An 18,237-nucleotide genomic window follows, 5' to 3' on the forward strand; every position below is an offset into this window, starting at 1 on the left:
TTTGCTGCTTTTTTTTAATCTCTAATTTGAACATTTTTAGTTCGCTTTAACAGTTGGATGTACTCGCAAACAAGCCATGTGAAGACATTCCTGCTACCTCTGGGAAAATACTGAAGCGTGATAGGACCTAAAATGAATATAAACACAAGATAATTACTGTAAACTTGGTATTTTAAGTAAAAAAGCAAAGACATGTTAAACCTGTTTTCTCCCGACAGGTGTACATGCTGTGGTAATGTTTTTCCTCCACTAGGTGGCAGCAGGTACCCGTATTAAAATCTGTGTCCGCTCTTCCTTCAGTGTTTTACAGCTGGAAACACTGCTGTCACTGAGCTCCGCGCACTGATTGGTTTGTGTTGAGAGGAAGTCACCTCAGCATATCAACACAATCGTGCCAGTCTGATGTTTGGGAGGGACGAGCTGCAGGTACAGAAACCTGATCAGTTTGTCTGTTGGACCTGAAGTGCAGCATAGCGATGAATCTGTTGACAGTTCTGCTGTTTATTTTTCTTCCAAAATGCAGTCAAGGTAAGTTTTTGTAAAAATACATTATCCATGATTGTAAGAAGGCATTGAGAGTTTTGGTTTTCCCATACGTAAAAGGCCAAAAAACAAAAATATGAAGAAAAGTCGAGGATGCAGGATGGTATGAAAATGTCACTATTCCATTTAACAGCTGTGTTTCGCAGGCCAGCTACCTTTTCCACAATAGAAATCATGGTTGGTTACCAGCCAGTGTGGCTGATGGAGCCAAAAACACAAATTTTAGTTGCAGCTTGGATGATGTCCAGTGTTAATTCTCCACAGCACAGACACCAGATTTGCTCTCAAAAACATGTGAACAGCTTGACTACACATTGCAACCATCACCATGTCACGTTATGTGTCGTTGATCTTTCCAAAGAAACTGCAGGAAAACACTTGCTTCGCTTTTTGACCTTCTGTCAAAAGGATGTGCCGGGGGACGGCCAGTATGATACTGAATTTGACGGCGATCAGCTCTTCTACATCGACCCCGTCACCTATCGGGCATTCCAGCGTCTGCCTGAGTTCGCAGAGCAGTGGAGCCTTGATCTTGGACTGGCCCAGGACGCATATGTGTCCCTGGGTACCTGCCAATACAACATCCCACGTGCCATAAAGGGGGAGTATAATCCTCCAGAGGTCATAGGTGAGGTACTGACACACTGGGTTTATACTGGTTTCATGTGACTGAATCTGTGAGCCTCAGCAAAGCGAATTAAAAGTCACCTGTAGTCAGCGGTGGAAGAAGATGTTTTACTTCAGTGGAAGTACAAATACAAGTGCAGAATACTCACTGCATTCTAAAGTTAAAGTGCATAAGTGTCATCATCAAAGTGTACTTAAAGGAAACGTACTCTTCCTGCAGGCTGACGTCCTCTGTGACTGATGTGTTGTTGTATGTGACATTATGAGACTGTTACCATTGCTGCTTCAGTGTTTCCCAATCCAGCGGCTGAGAGCGATTAATGTGAGAGGAAAGAAAGATGAAACACATTTCTGCTACACAGATTTATATCCATATATTTAACTCGGTCTAATCTTTGCCCTGCTTTTAAAAAAATATTGGATAATTTGGCCTCGAACAGTTCTGTAAAATGAAACCATGTGAGAAGTTGAAAGGCGAAATCTCCCTTTGATGGAAACAACAACAACCCTGAAGCATTTTGAAAACGACAAGAGGCCCTGACTCTGCTTTTTTAGCGAGACAACAAGACAAAAAGGTCGGGAAACACTGTTTTTTGTTTTTAACAATGTGTTGAATTCTTTAAGGGTTTTTTTATGTGAAGCCTTGATCTGCAAAGTAAATACAGCTGTGAGATAAATGTAGTAAAAAGTTTGATTTGAGATGCAGTGCAGTAGAAGTACAAAGTAAGAGAAATTAGAAATACTTGAGGAAGTACAGCACTTGAGTGAAGTACTCAGACTTCCCACATCTGGTTTCAGTCTTGAACCAGGACTAAGGAAATGCAGATAAAATCAGTAAAGATTCACGCTGCCGGGTTCATCTTTCCGAAACTCAATCTAGATAAAAGCTAAATCCGACAAAAGTCAGTGAAGCTCCTGCAGTGTAATGAGAGGAACGGTAAGCTGCTGCTGAACTCGAGTTAATGAGAGGACGCTCTGCTGTGCATCACAGGCCCTCTGAGTGGATAATCATGCACGTGTCGTCAGTGCAGGTTAGAGCGTCAGTCTTTGTTTATTTTGCAGCTCTGCGCTGGGGACTTTCCATGAATGAGCACAGTTCCATCTCTGGCAATCTTCCCCCGGCCACAGAAATGTTTCTGTCAGCCACAGCCCATACTTCAGCTTTTGATGACATTATCAAGGTTGGGCATGGAGAATCTGTCACTTTCAATGACTTTAAAGTGGCTAATTGATATTTTTTTCTTATAAAATGATGTGAAAACAAGGGGACAATGTGAAAGGAGCTGCTTCCTGTGATGTACTGAGAATCACCACCTGAATCTGCAGCTCCGCTCAGCTTTATGGAGCTCTGCAGTGGTTTCAGCTCGTCGCTTATCCATCTTTACCGTTTGGATCAGTCTCACTGTTTCCTTTGCATCTTCTTCAGCCGCATCAGGCAGCTGTTTTCATCAATAAAGCTCTGAAAACACACTGTACACTACCAGCACAGCACCAAGCAGCAGACAGACAGCTGGTGAACACAATGGAGCAGTTAGCAGTGTCTAAAAATATTAAACTGTGAAAGCAGTATGTGTTGGAGACCCCTGTTTACATCCTTCTATCTGATGTAGTTTTTCATGCTTTGAGCTATGTTTCTTACTTCCATTTGAGAGAAATCTTAATGCACAAGCATATAACATTGTGTGAGGACCATAAAGAAATGTTTTGAGTGTGGAGGCTCTAATAAGAGCATATTAATGCCTGTGTTTGTAGAATAAGATGTTTAAAAATCATGCATAGTTTGATTGATGTGATACATTTGGCCAAGTTGTCTAACTTCATCTTTTTTCTGTCAAATATCAACCCATCTGCAGACAGTCCCTCCTCCCTGATCTTCCCCAAGCACAAGATAGAACTCGGGGTCCCCAACACTCTCATCTGCTTCGTCGACGACCTCCATCCGCCCGTAGTCCGGATCATCTGGACCAGGAACGGGCAGCAGGTGGACCAGAGCGAGGTCAGCCAGACCGACTACTACTCCAACAGCGACTTCAGCTTCCGCACCTCGTCCTACCTGGACTTCACTCCGCAGGAGGGCGACATCTACTCCTGCAGCGTGGACCACATCAGCCTGGAGATGCCTCTCAGCAAGTTCTTGGGTTTGTCAGTCATTATATGATCAGTGGGTGTCAAAGGGGAAGGGGATGTCAATCCCTCAGTGTGTAATCTAGCACCATCACAGGTTGGAATTCCGCTATATCGAATATTTCGGTTTATATGCGTGCAAAAATAATGGCATTCACATAATCCTCAGATGAATTTTGGATTTAATGCTAATGCTGGTCTGAAGCTCAGGCTCCAGCCATCGTCCGCCACCACCAGGACGGTGCCGGCTGCAGCCACTGCAGCCTTCAGCGTTTCAGAGCGGAGGATACTGAAACCTAATTTCATACTTTGCTTTGTTTTAATCATTCAAATTTGGCTGGGTGGTTCATAACACACCTTTCTATGGTGTGACAAGCTCACAACACACATTTATCTTTGCTTTACACAGTTTTTAAAGCCCATGTTGACATGAAGTTAGCGTTTAACTCGAATCACTGCTGTGCTTTGAATACAGAACAAAGCCACAGTCTGGCACCTGCAGTTCACCAGTGGAGAGTCCGTATGTCAGATAGATGTGATTTAAATACATTTTCAGACAGTTAGCTGATAAATTGAGCATCTGTAGCAGAAAGTAGGGCTTTAGAGATGCAGCTGATGGATGGTAATGTAGGACTTCTGTTAAATATTAAACATGGGCAAGTTGGCAGGATATCACTGGCACAAAGTGTTGGCCACAGGCAGCTTTAGTAAAGACTGATATTTGCTTTTTAAAACTCACATCAGTGAAGCTCTCATGCTATCTGTGTGTGTGTTTGTGCTTTTTTCCCCACAGAGGTTCAGCCACAAACAGACCGGCAGGTAGAGACAGCAGTCTGTGTTTGTGGTGTGATCCTGGGGCTGATAGGAGTTATCACAGGACTCTGGCTCATCAAGAAAACCAACAAGTCCTGTCAGGCGTAACACACATCAAGACAAACACCTGAATCTCCAGGACAGACGTGTCATCGTGTGCTTCTTTTCCTCTGGGAGTGAGATGGAGAGAGATTTCTTTTTGTCCCCATCATAGTTTCATTTATTTTTTTTTACACCTGCAATATTTCATGATGTCTGTTTTTTTTTTTTTTACATTTCTGCAAAAACGGCAACCTGAGCTAAAAAAAAAAAACATTACTTACAACCATAGTTGACTTTTCAGAAAATATGCTTTTGCTCTCAGGCAGAGAGTTAGATGAGAGGATTAATACCACCCTCATGTCTGTACTCTAAATATAAGGCTTCAGCCAGGAGATGGTTAGCTTAGCTTAGCTTAGCACAAAGACTGGAAACAGGGGGAAACAGCTAGCCTATCTCTGTCCACTTCAGAACCAGCACGACTGAAGCTAACTAATTAAAAAGCAATATTCTGGCACATAACCCCCATAAAACAGCAGCTTGTTGTACTCATGCCTCAGTTCTTGTTTGCATTGAACAAGAGTTTTAACAAGTCACTTTAGAGGAGCAGAGTGGCGTCCCATCTTTTTTGGAATTGAGGATGTATTTCTGAATTTTCTTGATATAATGAACACAATGACCTCTGTCTTCAAAGGAGCTAAGATGATCAAACTGGTGATGCAGATAGTTTTTTCATTTTCTTTCATTTTCCAGGAAAATGTATTTATTTTTCTAATAATGTACATATATAAGATAATGCAGAGGCTTCACCCACGTTTTGCCACATTGTGGCACAGTGACAGGTTTGCTGCTTATTGCGTTTGTCACATACAAACAAAGCTCATGAAGGGAAGTTGGAAATGTCTGTTCCTGTAAGATGGATGTCAAAGAACAAGCAAAACACATTCAAATGAAAGAGAACAATTCCCTCACAGGCCCGCTCGTGTGTTTATTAACCCTTCGTCGCAGCCGCTTCACTGGCACGTCCACAAAGTCACCATGAATTATCACAGCACCGACTAAGCTTCTGGGCAGATTGCTGGTCCTGCGGTGACTGCCTGACACAAATGATCAGTAAATACTGTTTGTCATATCCGCTCGCTTGTGTTTCAGTACTGGCACAGAGTGGCGACGCTCCAGACTGCCTCTGTTCTCTGCTGGGTTTATTGGGCTCGGGCCTGAATCTAATTATTTTCGCAGTGATTGATAAGATAGCTGCCACATTTAATAGGAAACTACGTGGAGCCTCTGAGGGATGAATTTGAGATCTCACATGAAAATGCTACAGCCTTGATTTTGCGTTGAAAGTGTATATTCAGTGGTGAAGAAATTATTTGTACATTGGATGCAAGTAAGATTAAGACTGGACTCAAATCATAAAGCAGAGAGAACAAGTTGTGTACGAAGTGTCGATGCTGATTAGTGCAGTAGCAGGTGCTGCATTGCAGTGAGTGAAAACACCCTGACCACCTTTCTGTTTTGCTCGTTTAGAGAAATCTCTGGTGTTAAATTATTGTGGGTGTGAAACAAAATCCCGGCTGTGGCAAAACCAGAAGGACCTGTTCATCTCACCATAAACTTTCGCATCACTTATTTTTTGAGGAAGTTGGATGCAGTTCAGTTTTTGAGCTTGAGAGATTTTATTGAGTCCGCGTGATCTTCATGTCATATTTTCAGTGTTTTGGAGACGATGGGGCTTTATTTTCTGTACAAACTCACAGTCTGTGCTGTCTTACTCTGCATTACGCCAGCAGGTAGGTTTCCTCATGTGTTCCTGTTTGATTTTAGCTTTTATTGAAGTATGCTATTATATTATTTAGTTTAATGAGTGGTGCCAAAGGTTCATAAAATAAAAAACAGAAACACCTGAAGTTAACAGTTTATTGTTGAGTTGATTCAACTTGAGTTTTTAAAGAAAACATGCTGTCATGGCTTTGTTTTCATTGCAGTTATTTATCTTTTTAAACTGTCCGATGTTGCCTGTAAAGTGAGATTCTGTGTCTTTGGAACACTTTCCTCTAACAAAGAAAAAGTAGGATTTATTAAATGATGGCTAACGTTATTTCGATGTTACATCGACACTGCTGTAACCGACATGATGGTTTCACTTTGCTGACTTTATGAGTCTTCTCTACTTATTGCGACACTACAGTTTACTGCTTGTGGCTGAAGTGCCCACACATCACTTACAAACACAGAGAAATATGAAGAGGAATAGCTTTAAAAACGATGACGTGCCAGGTTACGCCCGGCAGAACCTCTTTATATAAAGTCTCTGACAAGAAGGAACCTTCCCTTTTACACAGTGTTTCTTATAAAAAATGTAAGAATTGATGTGATGGTGTTGTCTGTGATAAATTATGCTGCTCTATAGTTTTCCTTCTGCAGGTCAGGTTTAAGCATTGTAAGTGTTGCTGCACACCTGGTGCTAATCAGCCAATCACTGCAGGGTGGAGGAGGGGGTGTTTGTCTCTCGTCTTTTGGGCCATGAGTCATTGCAGTTCAGACTCAAGTGTTGTCTGTTTTTGTCTTTGTGCATCTACATCAACCTGGATATTAACCCGACAGCACCACAAACCTCAAAACTCATCTGAATGAACACCTCTGATGGTCTCACCAAGCACAAAACACAAGCTTAATCAATAATAAACTGCAGCAGAACAGCAGCTGTTCAGATGTTTACTCAAAACCACAAATGTGAACCTCATGGTGGCATTAGAGGAGAAGTCAGAGGGTCACCAAAGTCCAGAGGCCTCATCCTCTGGGGACCATGAAAGCTGGAACTAAATTTCATGCTGATCCATATGAAATAGAAAAATGATTGTACCAACTGCTCTTATGTCTGTTACAGGCGGCTACGTGTACCAGATGATATATGACTGCGAGTATGGCGAGAACATCACGGACATGGTCTTCTTTGTGAAAAACATATTCAACCAGAAACTACTCAACATCTATGACTCTCGGGTTGGGAAGTACGTCGGCTTTGGAGAACTGGGCATGAGGTGCGCAGCCCATTATAACACTCAGGTTTGGAAAATGGTACAAAGAAGACATCAAGTGGAGACGCTTTGCAGATACAACGCAAGATTATTCCGAAGGAGCACGCTGGATAGAAAAGGTGAGTTTGTGTGATTTCTGCTCGTGAGAAAGCTGAGGGAGATTTCGAAGCAGGATCCTAACGATGCCCCTTCATTGGCTTAATTTGCTTCATGGGAGAAGAAACAATTGTTCTCTCTCCATTCTTTAATTAATTGGCTCGAAGGAAGCTGTTCGGCCCATGACTCTCTCCTCTGCACTCTTTCTCGAAGCAGCCTCTACGTCCAGCAGGTCGTTTAGCTAATTTTGTGCTCTAATCATTTTTTCACTCCAGTGCGCCCGATTGTCGAAGTCCATCAGACCAAGCCAGCTGGCTACGAGGAGCGGTCCATGCTGGAGTGCAGCGTTATGGGTTTTTTTCCCCAGGAAGTGAGGGTGAGCTGGCTGAGAGACGGGGCGGAGGTCAGCACCGACGTGTCGTCTACGGATGTCCTGGCCAACGGGGACTGGACCTTCCAGCTTCACTCTTACCTGGAGCTCACACCCAAAAGAGGGGAGAGGGTGACCTGCAGGGTGGACCACAGCAGCCTGAAAGAGGGCCTGGAGGTGGACTGGGGTACTGATAGATGAGAAGATAATAATAATAACAACAGTACTCATAGAGCTGAGTTGATGTTTGACATTTAGACTCCAGCATTTCCACAGAATGCAGGTCTGTGATGGCAGGAAATAGATCAGCATCCCCCCTCGAGATAAGACTGAATATTCACGTCACCTGACAACTCAAGGAGGTTGTGTGATTACACAGTTGGTTGTGTCAGGGTTAAAAATACTGTGCATTGACAAACTGACAATATATCCATTAAATTAGGGTTTAATTATATTGAATGATGGACTTAAGCTGACTTGTTTGCTTGGTTTTCAGGCCCTTCTGTGTGATTAAGCTCCGAGTCAGACACATAAGAGCCGTCAAAAAAGCTCGCTTTTGACGTGAATACCATTTACAAAGTGGAAACTCATAATTATGATAATTCTGATATGACATGAAGGCAGCATGATGGCTGTGATGGGGAGGGGGTGGGTTGCAAAGTGCTCATTATGAGGCCTCTGTCCCTCCCCTCAGCCTCAGATGTTCTCACTTCCCTCAGGTCCATGCATCTTTACGGGGCTTTCCAGAGCTCTCCTCCATCACCTGACCTCCACACCTACCTGCTCACCTGCTCCGCACTCCCTCTTTTTAGTCCTTACACTATCCATCCAGCACTGACTCCCTGCCAGCTTGTTTACCATGTCCCTACCACCAGAATCATTACATACTAAGTCTGAGCGACACATATTTTCGCTTCATCTGATGGAAAATGTAATTACTGAGGAATTTCCATACTCATTTCAAAGGATACCTTGTCTTCTTCCTACCCGTGATTGTGTAATGTTCAGTTTTAATTTTCTATAATGGAAAGAAAACTTAACTGAGGCCCACAGTTTTGAAGACAAGCGTGTGTCTCAGAAATAATTAAAACAGGACCAGTGTGTGTACGATAAGGAGCAGATTGCTTTATTCCTTAATTTAAAATAATTCCATTAATACATGCATTTCTTCAGCAGCTTGACGGCCATTAATTTATAACCCTGACAGTGTGTAAAACATAAAACAAATGTAATCTTTTGCTAATCATTGCTGACATATACTCAATTCAAAACAGCACAAAGAGCGGCCTGTTGAATAAGTTGTCACTGTCATTATTTGTCTCACTTGCTGCAGACACCTTTGCACTGGAGGCTAAATACCTGAAAAAGACAGTGGGGATCATCTTCTTCTTCATCGGCTTCACTGCAGCTGCTGGTGGAGCTGCTTACTACTGGTGGAAACGGAGGTGAGCGTCAGCGAAACCGTTGACTTTTCTTTTGTGCAGTGCTCGTTGTTTTGAGACCAGACTGTGAAAATTGGTGTGGTTAAGTTATGAATTAAAACACGTCATCAGGTTTTATAACACTCTCTTTTCAGGTTTGACTTCAGCCCATTGAGCAGACATGAACAAGCATCTCCAGGCCATCTTTCAGAATTATGAGTTTTTAACAGAAGGAAGTCGTGGTGCTGAAATGAATCAAACACCATCAGCTGAGGACTTGGATTAGGCTGCAGAATAAAGAGTTAATGTGGAGAGGGAGGAGATAAACGGCATCATGGGAAGATGACAACTGGCTCCTGGCCATGGCACAGCGCCTCCTTTATCATGGATGTCAACCAAGGACTCAGCTGACATATTATCCCTCAAAATGCCATAAATAGCTCCAACTTTGTGTTATGATCATTTTGTTAGATTGAGGTGTCACAGTAAGCGTCTCACCTGAGAATAAGAGTCATCGTCTTTACACGACATGTCACATCGGTGCACGTTGGATCCATGTATGAAGGGTTCTGAAACATCATTGAAATGATGGAGAGCTTTATTAATCCCATGAAATAAAAAAAACAACAGCTTCTTCTGTTAACTTGGACCACTTTAATGACTCAGCAGTAGGACAACAGAACAATGACACAGCACAAACAAACTACCACGTGGCCAGCCTTAACCATTTCCATGCTGCTGGTTCCCAACCTGCGGTTCCTCATCCCCACTAAGGTCGCCAAAGCTTCACAAGGGTCGTGAGGCCCTCTTGAGTTTCTCACAGGATAAGGACACGATGAAGACCTGAACACAAGCTACAGCCTTCAGTCTCTGTTTAACAACCTCGTCCTGCGTTAGACACGTACAGTTAAATCAACCACAGAGCTAATAGAACAACAGCCAAGTGTCAGGGGGGAAAAATCCTGAATTTTTCAAGAAAGAAGCCTATTAAGTATGTATGCTTGTTAAAAATTAAAACAAAACATAGTACAAACAGAGAATTATAAAGAGACTTCAAAAATATCAGGAAAACTCATCTGTGATGTAGTATTCACAGGAAACTTCCTGTTTTTATTGTGCTCACCACCAGCTGAAGCTGGGGTTATCACTTTATTCAATTATTTCTATGTGTATATATAGAATCTGTACATATCGAATATAAACAAACATTACTAAGATATGGTGATCAACAAAATAAATCTAAATAACTGCTGTATGTTGGTAAGCACAGCTGTGTTGAACTGCTGCTGAAAGGAGGCTGAATATGGACTCACACTGATCCACATCAATTTAAAAGGTGATAACGCATTGATGTCGAGCTTGCAGCTCGTTACAAATTTCCCATAAAATTAGTGATTGCAAGTCCCCAAATTCTCAGGCGCTGTCCCAAGGACATGTCCTCAGTGGTGGCCATGGTGCTGTGGGCACACTGTGGATGCATTGAGAACAACTGTAATTCAATGAATGTATTCACACACAGCCAGTGCGTTCAGTTCTATGATAGAAGATGCTAAAACCTTCAGCAGATTAAAATTCATCTGGCCTGTAAAGCCGTTCATTCAACCTACCATCCGAGCTACACATGCAGGTAATGTAAGAGAGTTTGGGTTATTTTCTTGGCGATGAGTCTACGAATGCAGCGATAGCTTTATCTGTGACACCCTTATCTGTTTAAGTTTTCCTGTTTTCCTTATTTTGGTAAAAACGGGCCTCCTCAGTTTTTATCTGACACCAGTGATAAGGTGCGACGTCTGAGCAAAACAAACAGCTTCCACCTTTTCTATGAATCTCCTCTTTACCGGCACTGCACTTCTCAATCTTCACTTTATTAATCTTGGAGCAATCCTTGCAGCAGTTGCTTGCCAGACGTCTGAACTGTGAGGGTCTTGTTGCTGCAGAGCCTCATCTCATGGACTATAGGTAGCGCAGACATGCGGATGCTCTGCTGGCTGCTGATGTAGAAATGTTAAATTCAGATTAAATGTGTGCTGCAATGTAAGGGATGAAAGAATGATCAGACTCATAGCAGAGAGCTTTTTTCTCTGAAAGTCGTGGAAAACACCAGCTGGTCGTTCCCAGTCCGCTCTGTAAATGATCCATCCTGATAACGCTGGTCTATTCTGGAATAGACTGAGGAGCTATAAGAGCTTTGAGCCTGAACCACTGCTACTTGTCAGTTGGCATTTTGAAGTGAAACGCGACTCTCTGCTGTCAAAATGGCAAGTCTGCTCACCGTCGTGGCCCTGCTGGCTGTGCTGTCCGGCGGGCTGTGTGATCAAAAACCCTTTCTGCAGCGCGCTGGTATGGCCTTTAAGAGCAGAGCGTACAGATCCTTACTTACTGTGAACAACGGAGAGAGGTTTGGAAACTGGACCTGGCCTGAGATGTGTCCCGACAGTTTCTTTGCCGTTGGCTTCAGTGTCAGGGTAAAGACACCGACTCACACAATGACTTCATGTTACAGATATTTTAATTAATAGAAGTGCAGCTGATGAGCTTCAGTTTGAAAATGGAAGGAAAACACACAACAGGCAGATATTTAGAAGACAGAAGTTGCTGACTCATAACTCTAAAACATGTAAATGTTTCAGCAAAAAGGATAAGAACAGCGCTCACCTGACCAGCATCATGACCAGGACAGCTGTTACAAATCAAGGCAATCAGCTTGAGGCTGGTTTAAGGTTCATCTTATGCTTTATTTCTTCATTTCTACATTTCTTTATTTCTATTGACACACACACTCACACACACGTATACGTTTATATAGCAATGTTGCAGCTTTTGCCTCATCATGTTTGATATTGTAAGTTTTGCTTTCACATAGTGGTTTTTAAGATTAGAGTCACTTTCTCTGTCATTGTTCAAGCTTTAATATTGAGTTGAAGCTTTACTTGTGCTTGAACGCAGGGTGTTTTGTTTTTTGACTTTTCTCATGTTTCTGTCTGATTTGATAATGTGGACATGTGATGAGTCTTCAGTTGATTGCCTTGATTGGTGACACCTGTCCCAGTCAGTATAAATACCAGTCAGACGTCAGAACCAAAAGATGCAGATCTTAAGAACGGTTTGCTGAGGTTACAATAAATGCATCCGAGTTATGACTTTCCTTTTCCCATTGAGACACCTGAAAGGGTTTGAAAATGAGGAAATGTAATTTCATTCCATTCATTTCAAGCACATAAACTCACATATAACAATAAAGCAGTTTTGGTTGCTGTAGTTGTTCCTCCTCTTCTTACAACGGGAAGCGATTCTTTGCTAATTTGACTTCAGAGTAAGAGATGAGGAACAGACGTCCTCCTTCTGAGTAAAAATCCATTGACTTCAGGCAAAGCTTTAACAGTCCAATCAAACTGCTGTCTTCTACATCTGCTGTCCTCTGTGTTTAATATTGACTTTGTGTCTTATTATTTCTCCCTGCAGCTCAGCAACAACACCAACAGGGAAACACAAAGAGGGAGTTTGTTCTAAAAAGACAAACTTTGAATGAAATGCACATGATTTGGCTTATTCGCACTGCTGAAGCCTCATATTAATTTCACCTGAAGTTTAGGACTGTGTCTCCCTTCTTATACTGGACTTATGAAGAGTTCACAGCCAATATGGAGGGGACGAACAATTGCAACCAAAAATCAGGGTGTGGGAATGTGATAGTTTTAAGACAGATCTCAAAAATAATCTGGACAGACCTCAAAAAATGAAAAATAATCCTTTGTGTGTGTTCACCTGCTCCCCTCACTTCTCTGCATTGACCATAAAAATCAGTCTATACTGTAACCTGATGCCAACCTTCACACCAAATATGGCTGCTTTGCCAGAATACAATGACAAGAAGAAGCTGGTTTGACCAGCTGTTACTGCTTCTGGGAACTGTTGTCTGTTTCCTCAGGTGGAGCCTAAGCAGTACGGCCTGGATGACACTTCTCTGAACGGGATCCGCCTCATTTGTGCCAGAGACAAGGAACGAAGCTTCCTGTACACCATTGAGTCCCACACTGGCTAGTAAGTAGCTCACAGCGGTACCAATGTCTAACAGGCTCCATTTCTAAAGGGTTTCTGAGTTGTAACAAATGGCTTTATTAATGGTTAAATCATTTATCAATGCTTTACATATCAGTTATATGCAATTAATATATTACATAGAGAGACATTTATCCTTTCTTTTTGCTCATCATGCAGTTATAAATGTTGGAAATCCTTTAATAAATGCTCATTGGTCACTTTTTAATAAGCAAACAGTCAAACCAGCAGTTATAAATGTTAATAAACTTCATTTACAGAATGTAGCATCTTATCAAAGGTCCAGTGCGTAGGACTTACTGACATCTAGCCGTGAGTTTGCAGATTGCAATAACTGAATAGCCCTCGCCTCGACCTGCCCGACGGTGGCTGTGAAAAACTAATGTTGGTTTGTCCATTCTGGGCTCCTGTAGAAACATGGCAGTGCAACTGCAGCTTCTGTAGATTAAAGAGCTCATTCTAAGTCAATGAAAACACAGCTATTGTTATTTTTAGGTGATTATACACTCATGAAAATATAACTAGGAATATTCATATTCTATTTCTGCCAATAGACCCCCATAAATCCTGTACACGGGACCTTTTTAAACAACATTGCAGAGTGCTTTAGTTAGGATGTAAACTGCTTTTGTAGTGATGAATGAACATTATGTCCACTGTCCTGCAGCACCTGCATGTGGTTTGTTTCTTCTACAGGAGAACTCAAGTTATCTACATCGTCTTCTGATCTGTGTAAAGTTTCTGTATCCTCAGAAATGCTGGTTTCAGTATGACCCGCTGATACAATGATTTAATTTCATGGAGCCAGTATTCGACTGGAGGAATCCTTGATGTTGAGCAGCGAGGAACACGTCGTCCCTCACTCTCTTTGAGCATGTCTGCCACTTAAGCTGAAATGTTTTTATTGGTGTCTTTAACCATGCAGCTGTTAGTTACTGTGGCCAGATCTATCTCGTGAAAGAGATCCTTGATCTCAGTGGGCCTAACCTGGCTGTGCTATAAAGGTTAAATAAGAATTAGATAAATAAAGTAGGTACTTTGAAAGCAGCAGGAAGCTGGACTGGCAGCTTCCCATCACGTTCAGAGGGGAAATGAAAGCACCGCTTCTGCCAGGATTGCAAATTAGGTGTTCAGATGTTGAAATGTCTTGACGTCTCTCCAGTGTTTCCATCCCACATATTGGATCCTCTCCAGATCCCCCCCCCCCCCAACTCTCATGCATTTCCTGCTCTCTCGTCCAGCTTCGGTGATTGGTCCCAGCCCCAGTATTGCCCCAGTGGCGTGCTCACCTCTTTCCAGATCCGCGTGGAGCCCCATCAGGGCACGTTCGGTGACGACACGGCCGTGAACAACATCAAGTTCCGCTGCAGCAGCAACCCGACGCTCGAGGGGCCCGGCACAGAGTGGGGAGAGTACGGTCACTGGAGCGAGGAGTGTGTCGATGGAGGAATCTGCGGCATCGAGAGCAAGATGGAGGAATACCAGTATGGCCTCGATGACTCGACCCTCAATGATGTGCGCTTCCATTGCTGTGCCAATCCTATTCAGGTAAGACACAGGTTAAATAATGGATGTGTCCTAAGTCTCCTTTAGTCTCATGTGTCAATAGTGGACAACTGCAGAGGATAGCGGACAAACGCAGCCGGTTCCCCCAGTTTTCACCAGTTTTCAGTATGATCAAATGGCACAAGCTTGATTTTCATTGTAGTGGTTGTAATGTTTCTCATCTATGCTGAAGAAACTTGAGTTTATCAAATCTAGTTGTTCATCAACTCCTGTAGCAAAGCTTGTTAGCATGTTCATGTGGCACCATGTGGACTTTCTTCTAATGAAGCCAAAACAGGTGTAGCTTACAAGTAAGAGCACTAGTCATTGCTGCCCTCTGCTGGTTGGGAGTATTAACTGTTCAGTATAGTGATAATTGGTGCAACGATAGATCAAATTCAACAGTTGTCCCATAATGTACTAAAATAGGACAGTTAAAGAACTGAAACAAGTGTTTACATACTGAAAGCATACTTTCCCTCATAACTAACTACTTTTATATGCACTAATTGGTAAAATAACCGAGAGAACTAGCTAGAAACTAATTAATCACAAATTTTCAGTAACTTGCTCGACAATGCTAACGATACACCCCCACGAAGTACAGACGGTTTCCTTTAGATGGCTCTATTTTGCTGTGTTTGAGCCATTCCATCAATCTTTTTCCAGATGTCCACCAAAAACTGTAAATGCAATAAAGACAGAGGTGGAAGAAGTATTTCGTACCTTCAGCAAAAGCACTGATAGAACAGGACAAAAATAAGTACAGAAGTATAATCAGTGAAATGCCCTGTGAGTGTAACATAAAATGGAAATACTCAAGTACAATTACCTAAACTTAAGTATTGTACTTGAGTAAATGTACTTCGCTTCTTTGCACCAGTGGTTGCAGGATATCTTGCCAAGCACAAACGTTGCTTAACACACGAAGCCAGTAACATCTGGCAGTGGAAAATGTGTTTGTAGCCAACAACACAGCAGAAGTGGTGTTTTTAGTGTTTTCTGACTCACAGCCATTCGAGTGGCTGTGCCCGAGGATTTCTCATTAACTCGAGAGTGTCTGATGATGACATGAGATGATCTCCAGATGTTCCCAGATGATGAAGATGGAGGTCTGGCTACTTGAGGAACGTAAGCACCAGCTGGTCCTCGGGTTTGGAAATGTTCTGGTATATTTCAGCAATCGGTATTAGCAAGAACATCAGGAAACACTGACACAGATTATCCCAGTAGATGGAAAAAATACGCCTTCAATATGAAATTTCAGAAGATAATATATTTCATGGCTGGCTCGCTAATGCTGCTCTGTGAAATAGCGCCCTGGTGTTAATTTTCAGCTGTGCCGTGCTGCATGTTCTCCACTGATAAACACTACAGAGGCGAATTATGTCAGAGAGCACAGTCAAGTGTGCAGTGTTTAATCCCGGCTACATAGACTGGAATTAGATTTGTTTGTGCTCTACATCATTAACCTCAAGAGGATGATGACAGGTTAAAAAATCACCGTGCACTTACTGATTTTGAACTGATTGTTTTCAAGCATGAATTTGTTATTGGGCTGTTTGAATCCCAAAATACAGCAAACCATCCATCCATTTTCTATACCGCCTATCCCTTTTGGGGTTGCGGAGGGGGCTGGAGCCTATCCCAGCTGTCAGCGGGCGAGAGGCGGGGTACACCCTGGACCGGTCGCCAGTCGATCGCAGGGCAACACAGAAGACAAACAACCATTCACGCTCACACTCACACCTAGGGGCAATTTTAGAGTCACCAATTAACCTAATGAGCATGTTTTTGGTCTGTGGGAGGAAGCCGCAGTGCCCGGAGAGAACCCACGCATGCACGGGAAGAACATGCAAACTTCACACAGAAAGGCCCCGCCCGGGGATCCAACCGGCGACCTTTTTGCTGTGAGGCGCGCGCACTACCTGCTGCACCACCGTGCCGCTACAACAAACCGAGTATTTGTATTTTCTTTCAGGTTCACGTCTTTTTTAGTTTCCCACTTTCTGAAATAGCATGAAAAGACCATCGTAGTGTGTTTTTGTATTATTCCACGGCATCATTCATTTTCATCAAAATATACTGAAGCTGTTGCTCTTCAAACTTTCAGCCGCGACATGATCTTCATCAGTTTTAAATGACATGTAGCTGCTAAATGGACCTTGAGCTGAGATTGTTTTTGTCATTTGGGATGTTTGGATCTATTTTTTTTAACCTTTTGAAGGTGTAATGGGATGACTAGATGAAATCCTTCAAATGCATTATGTTCTGTATATAGACTATATATCTGTGACAGGCATTCAATGCTGTTTATGAACTTGTGTCTTTATTTACAGTGATCGGCAGGTGAACAACAAGCAGACCTGAGCAGTTTGATCCAGTCTGTCTCCAACAACCTGAACTCAAAGAGGACAAATAATAAAAAGCTCATTTGAATCACTGCTGTCTCTTTGATGATTTGTTAGAAACTGAAGGTCTTGATGTCAACAGTATCAGTTTCTTCTTTTCAGTAGCTCAAAAACCACCAAGATCAGAGTTTCGAGCAGTCTGCGATAAACTGACGGTTATTTGCCAAAACATCCAACTCTCTAAACAAAGTCGAGTGTCAGCTTCAGCAGGAAACACAGAAGGATTAAAGAGCGCCGCTTCACGTCAAGTCCTCGCCTGAAGAGCCACGTCACCCCCCCATCACCTCTCATCAGCGTGAGAGCGGCATGTTTTCATATCCTGTCTAATGAACCAATGAGCTCACAGCAAAGCCATAATAAGCTTGAGCACGAAACAGAGCCGCTGACACAGGCATTTTCCTCTATTCCTGCAGGAACTGAGGTAATTAAGAAATGACAAGAGAGGGGATATTAATTAATTTACAGTTTAAGGCCTGACAAAGGTTGATAAGACAACGATTGGCACACACAGAGGTAATTGTGTTAATTAATCGGAGAGTAGTTAATCTGCTAACAGAGTGTGTGCGGAGGGTTGGGGAAGGGAACTCGAGGACGTTATCAAACGCTGCAGTAATGGTTTTCAGAAGATTCTGCAAGTCAAGGCAAAGTGATTATAGTCTTTAACACAGAGCTACAGAGAGCCTCTCTGTTATGGTAATTAATACACTCATGCTGACCCCATATCTGGGTTCAAAGTGTACTTATTAGAGTTAGATGCTCAAGTGCACTCGACGGTCTGCTTGGAAACACAGATATGCTAAAATGAGCACAAGTGTTGACAAGATGTGAAGTGTGCGCTCGTTTCGATTGAACAATGTAAAATGAAACTGTGTTTCTGTCTTAAAAGTTCAGATGAACGTCCATAGAAGCTCTGACAGCCCTCACTGACTTGCTCATGCTGTGCAGCTAAACTTAGTTAAAACCTACAGAACTTTCCTTTAAATTGCAGTGGAGAACTGAAAAACACCATAAATACCAGGCTGAATTGTAGGGGGACAAAGCATCTGGAATATTCCCACTTGATTGACGGGTGCAGCCAGAAAAACATCTGTCTGAGGTTTGAATTTTTAACTCTGTGTAAACGTAATCTAGCCTGAATGAAGATGCAG

At 42.5% G+C, this 18,237-nt stretch overlaps 3 protein-coding genes across 3 annotated transcripts; all 3 read left to right on the forward strand.

Moving 5' to 3' along the window:
• Positions 1 to 476: 476 nt before the first annotated feature.
• Positions 477 to 4,242, forward strand: LOC139334527 (H-2 class II histocompatibility antigen, A-U alpha chain-like). Its single transcript, XM_070967472.1, has 4 exons — positions 477 to 528; positions 905 to 1,171; positions 3,024 to 3,308; positions 4,088 to 4,242. The coding sequence occupies exons 1-4, from the start codon at positions 477 to 479 to the stop codon at positions 4,213 to 4,215; spliced, it is 732 nt and encodes a 243-aa protein (XP_070823573.1). The 3' UTR covers positions 4,216 to 4,242.
• A 1,633-nt stretch (positions 4,243 to 5,875) lies between these two features.
• LOC139334528 (rano class II histocompatibility antigen, A beta chain-like) lies at positions 5,876 to 9,293 on the forward strand. The gene is made up of 5 exons (XM_070967473.1): positions 5,876 to 5,939; positions 7,037 to 7,306; positions 7,559 to 7,840; positions 8,987 to 9,098; positions 9,230 to 9,293. The coding sequence occupies exons 1-5, from the start codon at positions 5,876 to 5,878 to the stop codon at positions 9,291 to 9,293; spliced, it is 792 nt and encodes a 263-aa protein (XP_070823574.1).
• A 2,036-nt stretch (positions 9,294 to 11,329) lies between these two features.
• On the forward strand, positions 11,330 to 14,762 carry LOC139334205 (vitelline membrane outer layer protein 1 homolog). Its single transcript, XM_070966964.1, has 4 exons — positions 11,330 to 11,539; positions 13,003 to 13,115; positions 14,375 to 14,681; positions 14,727 to 14,762. Exons 1-4 carry the CDS (start codon positions 11,330 to 11,332, stop codon positions 14,760 to 14,762), a joined length of 666 nt encoding a protein of 221 aa, XP_070823065.1.
• Positions 14,763 to 18,237: the final 3,475 nt, after the last annotated feature.

This window comes from Chaetodon trifascialis, chromosome 7 (assembly GCF_039877785.1).
Source record: "Chaetodon trifascialis isolate fChaTrf1 chromosome 7, fChaTrf1.hap1, whole genome shotgun sequence".
Classification (NCBI taxonomy): Eukaryota; Metazoa; Chordata; class Actinopteri; order Chaetodontiformes; family Chaetodontidae; genus Chaetodon; species Chaetodon trifascialis.